This window comes from Callithrix jacchus, chromosome X (assembly GCF_049354715.1).
Source record: "Callithrix jacchus isolate 240 chromosome X, calJac240_pri, whole genome shotgun sequence".
NCBI lineage: Eukaryota > Metazoa > Chordata > Mammalia > Primates > Cebidae > Callithrix > Callithrix jacchus.
The window spans coordinates 56,079,445-56,100,666 of record NC_133524.1 but is presented as its reverse complement, the minus strand read 5'-3'; the positions used below and the strand labels follow the sequence as shown (position 1 = coordinate 56,100,666).

Genomic DNA, 21,222 nt, shown 5'->3' with positions numbered 1-21,222 from the left:
GTCTGTGTCTTTCAATTGGGGCATTTAGCTCATTTACATTTAAAGTTAATATTGTTATGTGTGATCCTGCTATTTTGATGCTAGCTAGTTATTTTGCCTGTTAGTCGATGCAGTTTTTTCATAGTGTCTATGGTCTTTACAACTTGGTATGTTTTTGCAGTGTGGTACTGGTTGTTCCTCTCCATGTTTAGTGCTTCCTTCAGGAGCTCTTGTAAGGCAGGCCTGGTGATGACAAAATCTTTCAACATTTGCTTGTCATAAAGGATTTTATTTCCCCTTGCCTTATGAAGCTTAGTTTGGCTGGATGTGAAATTCTGGGATGAAAATTCTTTTAAGAATGTTGAATATTGGCCCCTACTCTCTTCTGGTTTGTAGGGTTTCTGCTGAGAGATCTGCTGTGAGTCTGATGGGCTTCCCTTTGTGGGTAAAACTGACCACATGATATGAAGTAAAACACTCCTCAGCAAATGCAAAAGAATGGAAATCATAACAAGCAGTCTCTCAGACAACAGTTCAATCAAATTAGAATTCAGGATTAAGAAACTCACTCAAAACTACACAACTATATGAAAACTGAACAACCTGCTCCTGAATGACTACTGGATAAATAACAAAATGAAAGCAGAATTACATATATTCTTTGAAACCAATGAGAATGAAGACACAATGTACCAGAATCTCTGGGACACATTTAAAGCAGTGTGTAGAGAAAAATTTATAGCACTAAATGCCCACAAGAGAAAGCAGGAATGATCTAAAACTGACTCCCTAAGGAAGCAAACAGCAAACAAATTCAAAAGCTAGCAGAAAACAATAAATAACTAAGATCAGAACTGAAGGAGATAGAGACATGAAAAACCCTTCAAACAATCAATGAATCCAGGAGCTGTTTTTTTAAAAAGATCAATACTCATAGGCAGGTGTTGAACAATGAGAACACATGGACACAGGGAGGGGAGCATCACACACTGGGGCCTGTCAGGGGGAAATAGGGGAGGGACAGCAGGGGGTGGGGAGTTGGGGAGAGATAGCATGGGGAGAAATGCCAGATATAGGTGATGGGGAGGAAGGCAGCAAATCACACTGCCATGTGTGTACCTATGCAACAATCTTGCATGTTCTTCACATGTACCCCAAAATCTAAAATGCAATAAAAAATAAAACAAAAAATTAAAAAAAAATCGACAAAATAGACTGCTAGCCAGACTAATAAGAGAAGAATAAAATAGATGCAATAAAAAATGACAAAGGCAGTATCACCACCAATCCCACAGAAGTACAAACTACCAACAGAGAATACTATAAACACCTCTAAACAAATAAACCAGAAAATCCAGAAGAATTGGATAAATTCTTGGACACTTATACCCTCCCAAGACTAAACCAGGAAGAAGTTGAATCCCTGAACAGACTTAACAAGTTCTGAAATAGAGGCAGCATTAAAAGCCTACCAACCAAAAAAAGTCCAGAACCAGATGGTTTCATAGCTGAATTCTACCAGCAGTACAAAGAGGAACTGGTACCATTCCTTCTGAAACTATTCCGAACAATAGAAAAAGAAGGAATCCTCCCTAACTCATTTTGTGAGGCCAACATTATCCTGATACCAAAACCTGGCAGACACACAACTAAAAAAGAAAATTTCAGGCCAATATCCCTGGTGAACATCAATGTGAAAATCCTCAATAAAAATACTGCCAAACCGAATCTAGCAGCACATCAAATGCTTATCCGTCACGATCAAGTTGGCTTCATCCCTGGGATGCAGGGCTGGTTCAACATATGCAAATCAATAAACGTAATCCATTACATAATCAGAACCAAAGATAAAAACCATATGATTATCTCCACAGATACAGAGAAGGCATTTGACAACATTCAGCAGTCCTTCATGCTAAAAACTCTCAATAAACTAGGTATCAATGGAATGTATCTTGAAATAATAAAAGCTATTTATGACAAGCCCACAGCCAATATTCTACTGAATGGGCAAAAACTGGAAGCATTCCCTTTGAAAACTGGCACAAGACAAAGATGCCCTCTCTCACCACTCCAATTCAACATAGTATTGGAAGTTCTGGCCAGAGCAGTTAGGTAAGAGAAAGAAATGAAGAGTATTGAAATAGGAAAAGAAGAAGTCAAATTGTCTCTACTTGCAGATGACATGACTGTGCATTTAGAAGACCCCATTTTCTCAGCCCCAAATCCCCTTAAGCTGATAAGCAACTTTGGCAAAGCCTCAGGATACAAAATCAGTGTGCAGAAATCACAAGCATTCCTATACACCAATAATAGAGAGCCAAATCATAAGTGAACTCCCACTCACAATGGCTACAAAGAGAATTAAATACTTAGGAATAAAACTTACAAGGGATGTGAAGGATCTCTTCAAGGAGAACTACAAACCACTGCTTAAGGAAATAAGAGAGGACACAAACGAATAAAAAAAACTCCATGCTAACGAACAGGAAAAATCAGTATCATGAAAATGGCCATACTGCCAAAGTAATCTGTAGATTCAATGCTATCCCCATCAAGCTACCATTGACTTCCTTCACAGAATTGGAAAAAACCACCTTAAATTTCATGTGGAACCAAAAAACAACCCACAAAGCCAAGACAATCTTAAGCAAAAAGAACAAAGCTAGCTAGAGGCATGACACTACCTGACTTCAAAGTATACTATAAGGCTACAGTAATTAAAACAGCATGGTACTGGTACCGAAACAGATATATAGACCGATGGAACAGAACAGAGGCCTCAGAAAGAATGCCACACATCTACAACCATCTGATCTTTGACAAACCTGACAAAAAAACAAGGAACGGGGAAAGGATTCCCTCTTTAATAAATGGTGTTGGGAAAATTGGCTAGCCAAATGGAAAAAGCTGAAACGGGATCCCTTCCTTACACATTTTACAAAAATTAACTCAAGACAGATTAAAGATTTAGACATAAGACCTAAAACCATAAAAACCAAAGAAGAAAGCCTAGGTAATACCATTCAGGACATAGGTATGGGCAAAGACTTCATGAATAAAACACCAAAAGCAATGGTAACAAAAGCCAAAATAGAAAAATGGGATCTAATTAAATGAAAGAGCTTCTGCATAGCAAAAGAAACTATCATCAGAGTAAACAGGCAACCTACAGAATGGGAGAAAATTTTTGCAATCTACCCTTCTGACATAGGGCTAGTAACCAGAATCTACAAAGACTTAAACAAATTGACAGGAAAAAAACAAACAACCCCATCAAAAAGTGGGCAAAGGATATGAACAGACACTTCTCAAAACAAGACATTTATGCAGCCAACAAACATATGAAAGAAAGCTCATCATCACTGGTTATTAGAGAAATGCAAATCAAAACCACAATGAGATACCATCTCATGCCAGTTAGAATGGTGATCATTAAAATGTCAGGAAACAACAGATGCTGGAGAGGATGTGGAGAAATAGGAACACTGTTATATAGTTGGTGGGAGTGTAAATTAGTTCAACCATTGTGGAAGACAGTGTGGCGATTCCTCAAGGATCTAGAACTAGAAATACCAGGTGACTCAGCAATCCTATTACTGAGTATATACCCAGAGGATTATAAATCATTCTATTATAAAGACACATGCACATGTATTTTATCGCAGCACTGTTCACAATAGCAAAGACTTGGAACCAACTCAAATGCCCATCAATGATAGACTGGATAAAGAAAATGTGGCACATATGCACCATGGAATACTATGCAGCCATAAAAAAGGATGAGTTCATGTCCTTTGCAGAGACACAGATAAAGCTGGAAACCATCATTCTCAGCAAACTGACACAAGAACAGAAAACCAAACACTGCATGTTCTAACTCACAAGTGGGTATTGGACAATGAGAACACATGGACATAGGCAGGGGAATATCACACCCCAGGGCTTATTGGGGGAGGGGGGAGTAGGGGACAGATAGCATTAGGAGAAACATCTAATGTAGATGATGGGGTGATGGATGCAGCCAATCATCATGGCATGTGTATACCTATGTAACAAACCTGCATGTTCTACATATGTACCCCAGAACTTAAAGAATAATAAAAAACATAAGAGTCCTTTATGAGAAACCCACAGCCAACATCATAATGAATGGGGAAAAGATTAAAGCATTTCCCCTAAGAACTGGAAAAAGACAATTATATCTACTTTTACCACCTTTTTTTTTTTTTTGAGATGGAGTTTTGCTCTGTCACCCAGGCTGGAGTGCAATGGTGTGATCTCGGCTCACTGCAACCTCCACCTCCCAAGTTCAAGCAATTCTCATGCCTCAGCCTCTCAAGTAGCTAATTTTTGTATTATTAGTAGAGATGGGGTTTCTCCACCTGTCAAGCCTGACAAGTTGGTCAGACTTGTCTCGAACTCCCAACCTCAGGTGATCCACCTGCCTGGGCCTCCCAAAGTGCTAGGATTACAGGAGTGAGCCACCATACCCAGCCACACTTTGACCACTTCTATTCAACATAGTCCTACAAGTCCTAGCCAGAGCAAGTAGGCAAGAGAAAGAAATAAGTGTGATCCAAATTGAAAAAAGGAAGTCAAACTATCTGTTTATAACTCAGGAATGGAAAACCAAACAGTGCATGTTCTCGCTTATAAGTGGGAGCTAAGCTATGGGGACACAAAGGCATATAGAGTGGTATAATGGACACTGGAGACACAGAAATGGGGAGGAATGGGGGGGTGAGGAAAGAAAAATTACCTATTGAGTATAATGTACACTATTCAAGTGATGAATACACTAAAAGCCCAGACTTGACCATAGCACAATTCATCCATGTAAACAAAAACCACATATAACCATAAAGCTATTGAAATAATAAATAAAATAAAAATACTGAAAAACCACAAAATTACAAGTGAATAAAATACTTGTAAATATTTAAAGGAGCTCATTTATTGGAATGCTGTAAGTTTTTCTACTGCAATTTTGGCTAGGAAATAAAGTGATTTTTAAAGGAAATGATAGTAAAACAGCAAGAGCAACAAAAGCAATAACAAGGCCTTCACAAACTCAAGACCCAAGCTACATACATGATTTTCTACTGAATTAAAACTGTATTAGTTATTAGGTATTAAATAGTAACTAATACTTAATGACAGAAGGTGAGGTAAAAAGAGCTAAAAAGACACTAAATAATCAAAAACAGTTTTCTGAGTCAAATATGGAACCCTTCAAATGGTTTTTGAAAGCCTATAAGCTAACTAAAACACTGGAATAGTCAGTGGAGACAATCCTGTAACCAGTCATATAAAAAAAATATTCCCTATTGCAGCTATTACAAAAAAATCCTTTCATTAAAGGATTTCCTTAGATTCTTATACTCCAACTCAAAGAGAAACTGTATTCTTCTGCATGACCAGCATATAGTAAAACTGCTTTCCTTAGTGTTATACCCTTAGAAATAGAGGAGGATCTTCTCTTGCAGCTTAGACCTTAAAATCCAATCCTTTTATTTTATATTGAGCAAACTGAAGATAGACTACATGATTTGCCAGTCCTGGAGTCTCACAGCTAAGCAGGAGTTTACCCATTCTACTCTGTCTTTCTATAATGGGCCTTTGAGCCTTCTTGGGGCTATTTTGGTATGTGGATAGCTACCTATATTTGTTTTTTTGTAGAGCGATAAAGACTGGTATCTCCTACTCCCCTATTTTGGTGACATCAACCCCTACTGTGTCTTCTCTGGTTTAAATTTGTGTATACTAACTCCTATGTCAGATGAGAAATCTACTATATTAGTGCAATTATGAGGGACCTGGCATAGTGCCTAACACACTGTGGTTGGCACTTGAACTGGTATATACCAGTTTCCTAAGTCAATCTAATGAAAGCAGCAACCTCTTTTCATCTCACTCCTAGTGGGTCTTAACCTTGACAATAGCTTCCTGCTTTGAAGCACAATAAAACTGAGGCAGCAAATATATTTTTAAAATAAATAAATGCTGTGTAGTAAGGAGATCACTTGGACAGACTCTTTACCTAATTCTGAAAAATATTTACTAATAAATAATTTATTTCCCTTATCACTGAAAATGTGTTTAAAAGAGTGTTTTGTTAAAGCAAATGAGAAAACTTTATTTTGAAAACTTCTGCTGACCTTTTATTGCTCAAAAAATGGTACAAATTTACCTACACCTCTACAAAATAAGTTTGCAAAGCATGTCAAGCATTTGATGCAATACTTTTTCTGTCTCTTACCAGGTCCCGTTGATCCTCCTGTACCAGATCCATTTTGTGTACCAAGCAAAATATTTTGGCATCTGGAGAGTTTTGCAGAATGGCCTCCAGGCATGATTGGTAATAGTGCATGTCCTTTTCCAGTTCGCGGCTTTCCACATCGAAGACATAAATCAGAACCTCCACATTTCGGAATATGTTGTCCCGTTGGCTGGTAAAATAATTTTCCATGAAGGTGTCTTGCCTGGTAGAAAAAAAAAATCTATAGTAAGCGAATCCTAAGTTCAATTACTCCTCCTTATGACCTATTTTTCTTAGCTTGCTCAATGTGAAAGATAATCTTAAGGCTTCAATTTAAAGGGCAAATCATTAATTAAAGGGCAAATCATAAATAAGTCTGGCCTTATAACCTCCTAAGCCACAACTTGAGCCAACAAACTAAGTTTGTAAAACATGTCAACCATTTGGTGCAGCCCCTTTTGTTTCTGACCAGATCCCTTTGATCCTCCTATACCAGATCCATTTCTCTGCCCCTCTCCTTATGTTCTAACACTGACTTTTTCTCAATTCCTCAAGTAGCACATGGTTTATCCACTATGTGGCCTTTACACATGCTGTTTACGCTGTCTCAGATGCTACCCCCTACCTCTTCATCTAGCTAACTCCTGCTTGTCTCTTTGGATTTCAGTTCAATCCGTATTTCCTCACAGAAACTGCCCATGGCCTCCTGATAGGTCAATCCACTCAGCACAGGCTCTTATACCAATGCATTTCCCTTATTTCTAACACTTACCACAAGTTATTACACTTGCTTGTGTGAGTTTTTCATTAATACCATTCATTTCCCTAGACAGCGAGTTCCACGTCTATTACTATTCTTTGTTGTTTCCCAGCTTCTAACAGACTGTTAAGTACTCAATGAAAATTTGCTGAATGAATAACTCAATAGTCAAATATTCTAAACTACATTAAAATGACTCCAAAGGTAATTTTTTAACAGAATGTTGCTATTTGCTCCTTAGGCAAAGTGCTGCTTTCCAGGAAGTTCTCAACTACCAGTTGGCCAGCAGAAAACAGTAGCATCCTATAGTAGGAGAAAAAAATCAGGAACCTAGGTTCTAGTCTTGCACTTTGCTATTAATTAGCTGTGTGAACTTAGTAGAATCATCATCTCCCTAGACCTCAGCTGCCTTATCTGTAAAAATGAAGATCATCACATCTTAGTGCCTAAAAGCAAGGGACTAGGGACTAATCTCTTGACACAGATTAGAAAATTAGAACCAACGATAATGAGGAAGGATTTGTATGGAGATACGTGCTAGGGTATTAAGTGATCCATCTACTAGCAGGAATGGAGTCATTTTCTTATAGATTATTTAGCTACTGCATTATTCTTTCAACAAATATTCACTGAGTACCTACTCTATGGCTGGCTCTATATGAAGAGGTGGGAAACACTGAGCTAACAGTATCTATTTATTTTGTGAGGCACTCTGCTGTGCAACTTTAAGTCATCTAACCTAATCATCAAAACAACCCTATGAGCTGGTACCATTGCCTTCACTACTGTACACATGAAGAAACTGTGGCTCAGAGAGTTTAAATGATCTACTCAAGATAACACAGCTAACAGAGTTTAGGTGCAAACCCAATCTAACTCCAAAACCTATGCTCCTATCCACTGTGCAGTGCACACTGCTCCTTCAGCACAAAGATGCAATGGCCATAGAGTAGGGAGCAACATGAGCATACATCCACAGTGTGTGTACATTTGTCATGGAATGTGTGGTGAATACTTCTCTCACAAAAGGAAGAGCTAACTCCTACTCTTCCAGAAAGTAGGTAACTTAGCTAAAGAACATGTGCTCAGCATCTGATCTACAGTACTGAGACTGACTGGAGAAAATTATTGAAGTATCGTAACTAAGAATAAAGTAGTATGGTGTGACAGCTAAGAACTCAGCACTGGGCTGCCTGAGACAGAAACCTAATTTATTCCTCCACAAAAAGGGATAATCTGTCCCAAACTATAGATACCTAGATGAAGCTTGGATTAGTGCTATTTAAATATGTCACATACAGACATATTTAAATATGTCTCATAGAGACAGAGGGCATTTTCACAATTCCATAAAAGTCAGAGCTCTTTATTGACTCAAGTGTCAATTTTGAAGTAATTTCTAACCAATCTATTACAAATGATAGTTACTCTAAGTGTATTTGCCATGCTGATATACTAGATGCCGTGATTACTGATATTAGCTTAACAAACAAGTAAGCAGATGGCACTTACCCACCACAATCCCACAGGTTCAATACCAGGTTTCCCAGAAATCGAACATGAGAATGTTCTACATCGACTGGAAGACAAATATGACAAACTAGTAATTATAGCAGGTGTCGTGAAATTCAAAATAAGCAAAGCACTAACCCATAAAATTTAAAAGGACCAAAGCGGAGTGAAATGCTCAAAGCCACAAGAAGAAGGTGATTTTCAGCTTAGTAGTGTGGTTTAGTGGCAAGGTGGGCACCTAAACTACCCTGAGCTACAGAACTGGCTCTCATGTAAGTCATTTTACTTTTTAGTAGTTTAGTACTTAGAGCAGAAACAATCTCCAATTATAATACTAATGTTAAAATTTCAACATGTAATAGATGTATACCATTTAATCGATCTTCCCTGTTCCACCTGCCCCCACCAACTTCCCCCACCACACACACATTTATAAAACAGTAACAAAAACCAAACATAAAATATAACCAAACAAACTCCAGCTATTGATTTCCTTTCTAGTTAATGACCCTAATTTTTTCCCACTTTTGACTCCTCTATCCACATTCAATACATTGCTAATCCTTTGTAATCTCTCTCAATTCCATTCCTTATTTTATAACCCACCACAAAATTAAGGAAGCCGCCTTATCATCTCATGTCTACACTACTACAATAGCTCCATAACTGACCTCCCCACCAAAAAGCCTTACTTACTTTTACTTCATCCTACAGGCTACTACTACCAGGCTCATCTTCTTAACACCACTTTGAACATGTCACTCCCCATTCAAAACACTTTCAATGGCTCCTCCATGCCTATGCAGAGGCATTCAAGGTCCTTCACAATTTGGCTTCCAATCTACCTATACATTCCCCAATGATCCACAATACAGCCTTTCACTCCAGCCCAATTTGGTTTATTCACAGTACTCCCAAACCCCACTACCTCCCCAATCCCCAAGATACTTTACACCAGGGGTCGCAAACTTGCTAACAGGGGCCAGGCCAGTAAATGTATGAGCAAAGTTGTCCGCATATGGAGGGTAAACATCTACCCAATGCAACAGCAGAGTGAGCAGCAATTACTAAGGTCTTGTTCATTTGCCATGCAGGAATGGAGGGGTTACCAGATCTTTAGGTTTTTCAACAGTAGTGGGAAATCCAGATTTTTACAAAAACTTTTACATGTTGATAACTAATTCCCATTTTTAGAAACCATCACATGCGCCAAACAAAACACATCTACAGGCCTTATCCAGGATACAGGCTGCCTGTTTGCGACCTCTGAGTTATACTTCCCTCCCCTGTATTCTTCACCTACTCTGTTCATCTACTTGGAAAGCCCTCCCCATCTTTCTTTCAAAATATGTTCATCTTTTAAGACCCAGCCTAAATCCCACCTCCTCTAAAAGCCCTGCCTGGCTATCCCCACTTACCATCATCTCTCCCTCTGAATTCATTTCAACATTTATTAAGCATCTACTCTCTGCCAGGCACTAAAAATCCCAAGGAGTAATAATAAAAGATTTTATCCTGAAAATTTATCAAAGTCTAGGAATTATCATCTATACAATTTGTGATAATCAATCAACCAGTGATATTTCTCCTATGACTATCTCAAAGCTGTTGCTTAAATTGACTGCTAACTTTTGTGCAATTTTATCTTCTTATAAACTACATCATGAACAGCAGAGCATTATTTTAAAAAGCGTCGGCTTTGTAGTCAAACAAATCTTCATTCAAGTATCAGCTCTACCTCTCTGTGTGACCCTGGGCAAGTCACATAAGCTCTGAGTATTAGTTTCCTCTTCAATTAAAAAAGAAGGCGGGGGGGTGCAAAGCATAGCATTGACCTCACAGGATTACTATGAGGATTCAATGAGTTATCATACATAAAGTGCCTGGCACGTAGTAGGTGCTCAAACTACTTCCCTTCTCCCCTTTACTTCCCCCTCCTTGGAAAAGGAATCATATCTTACATGTCTTTGTATTTCCAACAGAGTCTACGAGAGAGTAGGTGCTCAAACTGCTATTAATTTGAAGACTATGTATACGGTCTAGTACTAAAAAAAAATGGAAAGAAGTGCTACTGAGAAAGGGAAAGACAATAACAAAAGAAGTGACAGGATTCAGTGACTGTTTAGACATGGGGCACATGGGATAGAAATCAGGTTTCTAATCCCATATCATAGAAATTATTCTCATCAAGTAACCAATGGCCCCATAACCAAATCCAGTGGACTTTTTAGTCCTTGTCTTACTTTCTGCAGCATGACACTGTTGACTACTCTCTTCTTCTCAAAAAATTCTCTTCTCTTGGTCTCTGATATCATACCTACAACTTCTCTGGCAGATCCTCCCTTACAACTCCTATTCTTCTTTCTGTCCCTTAAATGTTGGAATTCTTCAGGACTCCATCCTTGGCCACCTTTCCCAAGACAAGCTAGCCTATTCATATTATTTTATTTACCATTTGGGTACTGATGACTCAGAAATAGGTATCTCTAGGACAGATTTCTCTCCTACCTTCCTGATATATATTACAAATCTCCATTTGAATAAACCACAAGTATCCGAAACTCAATGTATCCAAGTATATATAACTCATCAACTCCCCTTTCTTCCTACAAAATCTCCTCCTCTTTCAGTCTTCTCTATCTCAGTGCATTCAACCAGTTGCGTAAGCCAAAAGCTGTTTCGTCCTTTAGTCCACTTTTTTCCTCCTCATTCTCCCTAAATCTACCAGAAAGTCCCATTGACGCTACCTCTTAAATAGATCTCAAATCCATTTGCTTCTCACCACATCCGCTATCATCATCCTAGCCCAAATCAAGCACCCATCATCTCTTACCTGGTCTACTAAAATAGTTTCCAAACTGATCAACTTGTTTCTAGCTTTGCCTCCCTCTAGCCTATCTATCCTCCATATTACAGATAGAGTGATCTCTCCAAAATGCAGATTTTTATTCAATTCTTCTTTAAACAGTAAAAAATCATGTCTCTGCATATGCATGAATATATACATCCAGAAAAGAAAAACGGAAGGATAACCTCAAAAGTACTAATTGTGGTTGTCCCTAGGAAGCAGGCCTGTGAGTGAGGGAGAAAGCAGCATTTTATGCATCTGTAATGTTTGAATTTTTCACAAGTACTAATTTTGTAATTAAAACTGAAAATTAAAAATAAAAAAATATAAATCTGTTCATGTTGCTTTTTAAAAAAACAAACAAACAAACAAACAAAAACAAACATTTCCCTAATCCCTGGGACCTGTAAAATATTGCTCTTCTGTTTAAAACTCTCTCTACCCTCAGTTCCTACTACCTAACTTGGCTTACAAGACATTTTATGATCTAACTTCCCACTTCCTACTTCCCTCTTTAGTCTCATGTCTTTTACATATGGCCTTCGAGCTCTCCTACTCTTCCTACCCTACTGTCACAAGAATAACTAAAAAGAACCAAGAACAGAGCTTTGGGGAATGACACACACTTACGGGGCAGAAAGAAGAAAATACCATGATAAAGATTTTTTTAAAAGAGGGATGGGATGATTAAAGATAAAGGAAGAAAACCAGGGTAATAGAGCATTAAATAAAAGCCAAGGGAACAGAGAATTTTGAGAAGGTAGGAAATCTTGGAGCCGTCAACAGTGTTTGAGACTAAAATACTTCATAAAAATTTTTATTGACAAGTTTACTATTCCAACAAATACATTTAGCAGCCCCCTAATAAATTAGTAATATCACCATCATGTATTCTTACTTCAAATTTCAAAACACAGTAGGCTCTAAGTTTAACAAAATAAAACTGGACTATTTTCAGCAATAAGAAACTAGAAAAACACTAAAACATTAAAGTCAATGTAATATTTTAGAAGTACTCTTACTACTGTTAAAGAAAATCAGCAACTACATAAAGAGGACTATCAAGTAAAAAGCAATGCACTATATTGAACTTGTCCATAAGTTTAGCAATAGAACCCAGGTATTTCTTTAGCAATGACAAACTAAATGACAAGTTTAGTAATAGAACCCAGGTATTTCTTTAGCAATGAGAAGCTAATGATGATATCCTAAAGCCTTAAGACCAACATAATATTTTAATGTATACTTTCACTACCTGTAAGGAGATACAATAATTACCAACAAAGTATTAGTAATAAAGGTCCCGCTTGATATTCTTAAGGTCAAGAGCTCTGTCATGTTCTTCGTGCCTGCTACACAAAAAGTTCCAAAAAATATTTGCTGAATAAATGGTTTGCCTTAATGTATAGGGTTCACATATTTTTAAAGTTTTGTTCACAATAAGACTGCTAGGTTGTGTCAAAACTATTTTAAGCAGTTTGAATAGCTCTGAAATGTTGGTTGGAAGACTATTCTCTGGACTCAGGGTTAGTCAACTCTGCCGATCAGCTATATAAGAACAGCAACAGCAATTGGACTAGAAAAGGTGCTTCAACAAACTGTGCAGAATTTAAAACAGAAAGAAAAGTAAGTCTACCAGGAATTGTTAGCAGAAGGTAAGCTAGACAGAATGTAGCATAAGGAATAAAGGAAGAGCATAGATTGACATTCCAACTCTAACACTTCCTAGGGGAATGATATTAACTTCTAAGTTGTACTTCCTTTTTTATTCTCTAATAAAATGAAGTTAACATCAGAACTAAAGTAAATAAAAGAGTACACAAGAGTCTGACAAATAACAGTTGTTCCATAACTGTTAGCTTTCTCTAATCTACTGAAACCATCAGGGTAATTAGGCCTAGATATTTAACTTAAAAGAAACAGAGATTTAATCTACTAAATCAAGACAAAGAGAAGTTTGGACAGGTAGAGTTTCCAGGGCCAGAGTCACAGATGTCAATTATAGAGGCATGACAGGCCATAGGACACTATCCTGACCAAAACTTTTGACCTATAATTTAGACGAAAACTAGATGAGATATTCATCAAATGTACAAACTGCATGGAGTTAGTAAAGATTGCTAATATGTCAGACATTAGAGTTAGGAAAGATAGCTAATATATCAGATAAGAGAATCAGTAGCTAAAACGAAAATAAGATCCCATCCCTTTTTTAATGGATAAAGGAAAAAAAGAGATGGACTTGTTCTGGATTTCACAGTTAACAAACAAAGGGTACAGGAACGTATGATGGGCTAAAACAAACAAAACTAAATGATTTAATAGAAATAAGCATTTATTCTTTGTTTCAAAATAGTAAATGCACAAGAGCCAGAAGAGTATATGTTTTAATAACAACATATATGAAAGGGAATTGGGTTTTTTTAGTAAGATTCTGCACAATAAAAGTTACTCCAAGAAAGGAAGATATGTGTTATACTGTGCTAATAGCAATGTAATGTCCAGGATAAGAGATGTGATAGGCCCACTCTGTCCTGATCAGACTCCACCTGCATTCAAGTCTTGGTACCTTAAGAAAAATATAGACAAGTTGACACGTCCTTAAAAATGTTTCAAGGCCGGGTGTGGTGGCTCAAGCCTGTAGTCCCAGCACTTTGGGAGGCCGAGGTGGGTGGATCACTAGGTCGGCAGATCGAGACCATCCTGGTCAACATGGTGAAACCCCGTCTCTACTAAAAACTACAAAAAATTAGTGGGGCACAGTGGCGCGTGCCTGTAATCCCAGCTACTCAGGAGGCTGAGGCAGGAGAATTGCCTGAACCCAGGGGGTGGAGGTTGCGGTGAGCCGAGATCGCGCCATTGCACTCCAGCCTGGATAACAAGAGCGAAACTCCATCTCAAAAAAAAAAAAATGTTTCAAAATTTGTCAAATGAGAAATAGATGGAAGAGCTGGACATGTTTGACTTAAGGAAGACATGATTTGTGAGGCAAGATGGCCAGGCATGTAGGCTCACACCTAGAGTCCAAACGCTTTGGGAGGCTGAGGCGAGGCAGGCGGATCATCTGAGGTCAGGATTTCGAGACCAAGCCTGGCCAACATGGTGAAACCCCGTCTGTACTAAAAATAAAAAAATTAGCTGGATGTGGTGGTACACACCTGTAGTCCCAGCTACTTGGAAGGCTAAGACAGGAGAATCCCTTGAACCGGGAGGTGGAGGTTGCAGTGAGCCGAGATCATACCACTGCACTCCAGCCTGGATGACAGAACAAGACTCAGTCTCAAAAAAAAAAAAAAAAAAAAAGATTTGTGAGGCAAGAGATGGCTAGGACAAACTGAGACACTGACTATCCTCAAATATTTTCAAAGGCTTAAGAGAATAGAAAGAGAATAAGCCAGCAGAAAAAAACGGGAAATAGGCCAGGCACGATAGCTCACATCTATAATCCCAGCACTTTGGGAGGCCAAGGTAGGCATACCACTTTAGGTCCAGAGTTAGAGATCAGCCTGGCCAACATGGTGAAATCCGTTTCTGGTAAAAATACAAAAATTAGTCTGGTGTGGTTGTGGGTGCCTGTAATCCCAGGTACTCGTGAGGCTGAGGCATAAGAATCATTTGAACCCAGTAGGTAGCACTGCACCACTGCACTCCAGCCTGGGCAAAAGAGCACGAGACTCCATGTAAAAAAAAAAAATACATTCAAGAAACAGCTTTCTAGTCATCAAAGCTGCCCCAATTATCAAAGTCTACACTTACACTCCAAGCACCATAAGAAAAGAAATGAGGTTTCCTCTCCTTTTTTTCCTAGGGTCTGAAACATAATGTGTTTTTAAAATGTTGTTGTTCTTGAAACTTCAGAAACTGTATAGAGTAATCAGTAGTCTGCTCCTAAAAATCAAGGACTAAGGCAGAATCCAGAAATGCTTGGATGCAGCAGAATGAAATGGCAGTACAACCCAGAGACAAAAGGGCTCTCCCAGGATCCTACATTCACTGTCCATGGCAGCCCAATTAGTCTATTCTAACACTCAAACTATAAAAGGCAGTAACATATTCCCCAAGTCAGAGCCAAAATTCTAATCAGATCATCTATGTGTATCCAGGAAAAGAAGTAGCAGAGTACCAACCAGGTTAACCTCTTTCCTTCCCACCACCTTAATTTACCTTTTAACAATGACAAGGTGTAACTGCTGCTTTAAAAAAAATCTTAGAGTATTTTACTGTTATGCTTGTTAATACCTATGGATTTCCCTTTGTATAACAGTTAAAAATACTCTCCCCTCCCAGGACGAACAAACAATGCTTGTTTAAGAAATAGCAGGATAAACAAAAAGTTGGACAAGGGCAATCTACTTCATAAACATCCTAGAAAGAAAAGAATCTCCCCCAAGAGAGAAAGCAGTAGTTAACTGGAATTAGGCCACACCTCTCTGAGAACGAATGCAAAAAGGGTAAACATGCTCCATAACAAATCACTCAACCTCTCTGCATCCCCAAGCTACTGCAACCAAGTGTGTTATGCAGATTATTAATAGTTAAGATCACCTGACTTTACAATAAGATAAAACATCTTACTTGTTGCACCAAGGCGACGTGTGTCTCTGGCAATATAATTTGCAAAGATAATAGACCTCATGCTGGTCTTACCAGACCCACTTTTACCCATCAACAGCACCTAAGGACAAAGTAGGGAAAAAGAAAGGGAAAAAGTTAGCAATCTAGAGCAAATCAAGTCTAAAGGGATTTATTTGTCCCCTGGATTTGATATTTTCCTGAAATGACAGTACCAACAATCTGGTGTGGACGTTTAGAACTAACGAAACTCTTCTCAACCAATGGTGAATGCAGAGATACTTAGAATTCCAGGAGCCAGGCACTTACCTGTCACAGGACAAACATCCTTTAGGTGAGAGAATTACAGTGAATTTATGCTATTAACATGTACCATTAATATGTTCAGAAACAGAGTAGAGAAATACCACATTAGAAGAAACTAAACACTGTTCTCTCATAATTCAATGTTTTATTAATGGAATTACCTAGCAAAGGATTGCAATATAACTGACAGTTCTTCTTCCTTTTGCTCAAGGTCAACCGTTCCACCTCTGCCCTTGATTTCATCCCTTCCATTTACCTCTATGCTCTTGTTCCATTTATTACACTGTCCCTCCTTTTTCTTCTCAAAAGCTTCCCATGGCCTGCAGGATGAAGTCCCGAGACTACATATAAGACCCTCCTTGATGTAGTCTATTTACTTCTCATCCCTCATCTCCTGTCGCTCTTGGCCTGGAACTTTTAGCTTACAGCCACACTTAACTGAACTGCTAGTAGTCCCTCTGACTGTTCCCAGTCCTCTGGGAGGTCCTGCACCTGTGCCGTTGTTTCATGCAGTACTCTCTGACAGTTAACTGTCTATTCTCCTTTCTTCTTTCAGCTAAATTGCAGTTATCTTTCAAGACTTGGTTCAGTAATCATTTTCTCAAGAAGCTTTTCTGAGTCTAATGCTCTAGACTGATTCAACTGTCTTCTGTCCTGCCATGGCACTGTTATTTCCTTGCAAAGACTATGATGCATTGCAATCACTTATTTTGTGGGGGTCTGTCTCTCTCTCAGAAGACTGTTAGCTCCTGAAGGGCAGTCCCCTCATACCTCCAATGCCTAACATATAACAGATGCTCAAAGCATGTACATCAAAAGAACAAGCAAGTTATCAAAACAAATATATAAAGCAAGAGAGTAACTGACAGTGAGAATTGTCCAAGGGAAAGAAAGGGTAGCCTCATGAAGGTAAGCAGCCTTCCTGTGAATGTCAGCATCTCATACAGAGAGACCTTGTCAAAGATGCTATATACTCTCGTACTAAAAGAGAATTTAGTAAAGTGACTTTGGAGAGTCCTTTCAAATCTAGAATTTATGAAATATAGTTCTAATTGCCTTGCTTTTCTTTTTTATCTTTTTGTTTTTTTGAGACCACGTCTTTCTCTATCATCCAGGCTGAAGTGCAAAGACATGATCTTGGCTCACTGCAACCTCTGCCTCCCCGGTTCAAGTGATTCTCATGCCTCAGTCACCCTACCTGAGTAGCTGGGATTACAGGCTTGCACTACCATGCCTGGCTAATTTTTTTTTGGATATTTAGTACAGACAGGGTTTTGCCATGTTGGCCAGACTCATCTTGGATTCCTGGCCTCAAGTGATCTGCCAGCCTCAGCCTTCCACAGTACTGGGATTACAGGCATGACCCACTGTGCCCAACCTTAACCTTGCTTTTCAAATGAAAGGAATTTATGTTCTACCTTCAATCTCAGGATATTTCATAAAAAATTCTAATTACAAATATAAGCAGTATAAGATGAATATATACTATACTCAGGCTTGATTTAATCTAACAATCTGCGTAACTTTATCTTACTAAGGAAATGTCACTGCTGAGCCAGTCTAAGTTGCCACAAAAAGTTTGCTTGTGTTCTTTAAAATTTTAATGGAAAAACAATAAATGTATATATTTAGGGGGTACTCTGAGAGTTCTGATATATGTATATGATGCAGAATGATTAAATCAAACTAATTTTTGTTCTTATTCATGTAGAAATTTCTGGTATATTTAGGCATTTTTGATGAAAGCAACTTTGGACAGGCTCATCAAGAATATTCCCTTAGCAAACTGTAGTTACAGAACTGAATTATTAGATGAAGCTAAGGCTAAATATGATATATTTCCTTTGGTTTTTAATTTATAAAATGTACCTCTTTCAATACCCTATGAAAGACTTACCAAGGCTAATCATGTTAGATACTGATCGAAGTGTTCTACAGGCATTTACTCATTTAAACGTCACAACAATCCTATGATACAGTTAATATAATTACTACCATTTTACAAATGAAGAAACTGAAGCCCCCAAAGGTTAAGAAATTAGCTTGAGCTACACTCTTAGCAATTCTGCCTAAACCCCAATGTGGGGCACAATACTATGAGAGCAGAAAGGAAGGTGTGTCCAATTCCATCTAAAGACTTCACATAACACCTTTTAGTGGTAACATTTGAGTTAGGTTAAAAATAAATGTGCAGACAGAGGCCTGAATGGTGTGTGGTATATGGCTTACACAAAGTGCAAATTTATTTTGTAAATCTGGAGAAAAGTAAATTCTGTATGGCTGTAATAGAGTGCATATGTGTGGCATAGGGTTTGGTCAGTAACAGATTTTTAAAGGGCCATGAAGTCATTTGGATTTTATTCCATGGGCTTAGAGAAGTTACTAAAGGTTCTTAAGTATGTGGATGACTCAGTCAGATTTCCATATTAGAAAAATTAAATCTCATAGTATAAAAGGGGAAGAGAGTCACAGAGACCACATAGAAGACTCCTGCAACAGTCCAGAAAAGATGGTGTGTGTGCATATATATATATATATGTTTCAAAGTTCCTGGATATCAACTTCTTACCTTTACCTTCATAGTTTTGATGTATCTAACAGTCTTACCTTTTTCTTCATGGCTGCATTTGGTAGCACCCACCTGCAGATATAAACCAAAAGACAGTTTCCATGATCCAATTCCCTTAGAAATTGAAGTGAATGAAATATAAATAAACGTGGAGGTACAAAGAAAGCATGTTCAGGACAACAGCTGAGTACAGTTCTGTGGGGGACCTCAGATGAATAGAGGCCCCATTTTCCTAAATTATAAAACTGTGTTTATGCTTCCTATCTCCTAATTAGAAGCTCAAGAGATAGCTCCTGGGAAGATTTATTTAGGAATACAAATGAGCCATTAAAATTCAAGATTCAATTTTTCATCATCTTAAAGCAACGCAGCTGCTTTAATGAATCAAACAATATCCTCTATTTCTAAAAAGTAAGAGTATATTGAATATCCTCTATTTGAGGATTGAATATTGAATAATCTCTATTTCTAAAAAACATTCAGCCTCCTAATGTTAAAATCTAGAAGCATCTTTTTAGTCCTTCAGCTGTCCTTCCAACCCCTATTTCACTCATCACAGGCACCAGTACATATAACACAAGTCTCAAATTCAGGTACAAACTGGCACAGAAAGCACCCTCAAAACCACTGGTCTCTGACCTGGAAATGCAAATCTTCTTTCTAGTCTATCCCCAGACTGGTGATAGGAAATCTCCTTTACTGATAATTCAAAGCAACGCAACTGCTTTAATTAGAACACTCCCCCAACACCTCCACCAGGAATATCAGCCCCTTCCCAAGGGTTGTTTCTGCCCAGTTAGCACCAATTTGCTTTCCAGTTTATCCTCTTGTCAAAAGCATACCACAGATCAACATTACTGGTATATCGAAGCAATTTATCATTGTGGGGTGGGGAGAAGTTTTCTAATTCACAATACTCTCTTCGATTAGAACACCCCCTCTTCCAGGTTTGACATAATACCCTTCACCCACCCAAGCGATCCTTCCGGTTCCCCTAGAGGAGGATCCATTCTCGGCCCCAGATTTTCTTTCTCCATCTTTTTCTCGGAGTCAGATTCCTCCATTGCGCAACAAGTCTTTTCCAGTTCCTTCTAAATCTTCAGTACTCTTTGGGGGGGTTTTGTTATTGTTGTTTGTTTGTTTGTTTTCTTGTTCACCCCTCAACCGCCTATTCTCATCGCCTACAGCCCTCAGGACTGCTCTATTCTTGCCTCCGCCTTTGTCCACTGGGGGGCCGCCTTCCCCACGGTTACCTTTATCGCCCCGAACCTGGCCTCAAGGCACGGCCGCGCTGGCTAGCTCAAAGGCCAAGTGATTCGGTGGTACAAAGTAAGAGTTAGAGAATGACAGGAAAAGAGAGGTGGGCTAAGGGTTCGTTCCAAGTTTGGCCTCAGGCCCCAAGGTCTCGAAACCCAAAGGTAACTTCACCCGCAAAGAGGTGGGGACCGCGAAGGCGGAGGTGGCAGAAAGAGCTGACCCTTGCCGTAGGCACTAAGCGGTGAACGCCTCAGCTGAGCCGTTGTTTCCTAGCCGGGCAGCTCAGGAGAGTCCGCTGGCGGCGACGGTGGTTAAAACCTAACCGCCCGCCCTTCAGGAACCCAGGTACCTCACCCCAGCCACCCGACTGCAGGCCAGGATCACGTGGGCACCTGCCGTAAACCCGGAGTCTGTCACGTGACTGTCGCTACCAAAGGGACGGGTGGGCTGGGAAGAATACCATAGAGACTGCTCCGGGAAAGCCAGAGTGCCGTCTGTTTCGTCGTCATGTGGCCTCAGCTCTGGCTCCGCGCCGCGGGCGGGGTGGGGGCGATGAGAGCCCTCGGCCTCTTTAATGTGGGTGGACCTAGCCCCACCCATCCGCTATGAAGAATTAAAGGAGCCGGTGGCAATTTCAGTGCCTCTGAGCTCCCCGTTTTTACTGCTGGTTACCAGTAATGGTTTTTGACCGGGAAGATCGAGCATTGTCTTTGCCTTCCTACTTTATATTGTTAATCCTTGCAATCCAGTTTGTAATTAAATGTTTAATACATTCAAAACGCTTAGAACTGTGTCTTCCACATAGCAAGCGCTCTAGAAATTATTTATTGCTGAAACCAGGGATTCATCGAGAATTTTAATACACACATTCATCTTCCCACTTGTTTAAAACAGGATGTCTAGGGCTGGAAGTGATGGGTCATGCCTATAATCCCAGCACTTTGGAAGGCCGAGGAAGGAGGATGGCCAGGAGTTCAAGACCAACCTGGACAATATAGCGAGACCCCATCTGTAAATAAATAAATAAAGTCTAGATTTGATAAGAAAGTCTACTGGTAGGGATATGCACACCAGAAAAATTCCCCAAAGATTTCAAAGATGTTGCTTCTGGAGAGTGGGGTAGGGGTAGGACATGATACATCAGGGGACTATTATTT

At 39.1% G+C, this 21,222-nt stretch overlaps 1 protein-coding gene across 6 annotated transcripts in view; it reads right to left on the bottom strand.

The window, feature by feature from the left end:
* The window catches only part of RRAGB (Ras related GTP binding B), a 49,985-nt gene extending 29,375 nt beyond the window's left edge, over nt 1-20,610 (bottom strand). The window contains exons 1-6 of one of the 6 annotated variants that reach the window (XM_035288134.3): nt 20,526-20,610; nt 18,847-18,880; nt 15,937-16,036; nt 10,475-10,558; nt 8,514-8,580; nt 6,242-6,464 (exon numbers count right to left, since the gene is read on the bottom strand). In XM_035288134.3, the coding sequence (XP_035144025.1) occupies nt 6,242-6,464; nt 8,514-8,580; nt 10,475-10,558; nt 15,937-16,036; nt 18,847-18,858 (486 nt within the window). In that variant the 5' untranslated portion in view covers nt 18,859-18,880; nt 20,526-20,610. Of the gene's footprint in view, nt 1-6,241; nt 6,465-8,513; nt 8,581-10,474; nt 10,559-15,936; nt 16,037-18,846; nt 18,881-19,780; nt 20,471-20,525 lie in introns of those variants that run through there. The other 5 variants (XM_002762930.4, XM_035288135.3, XM_008989379.4 and 2 more) reach the window with 5 other exon arrangements.
* Between the last annotated feature and the right edge of the window lie 612 nt (nt 20,611-21,222).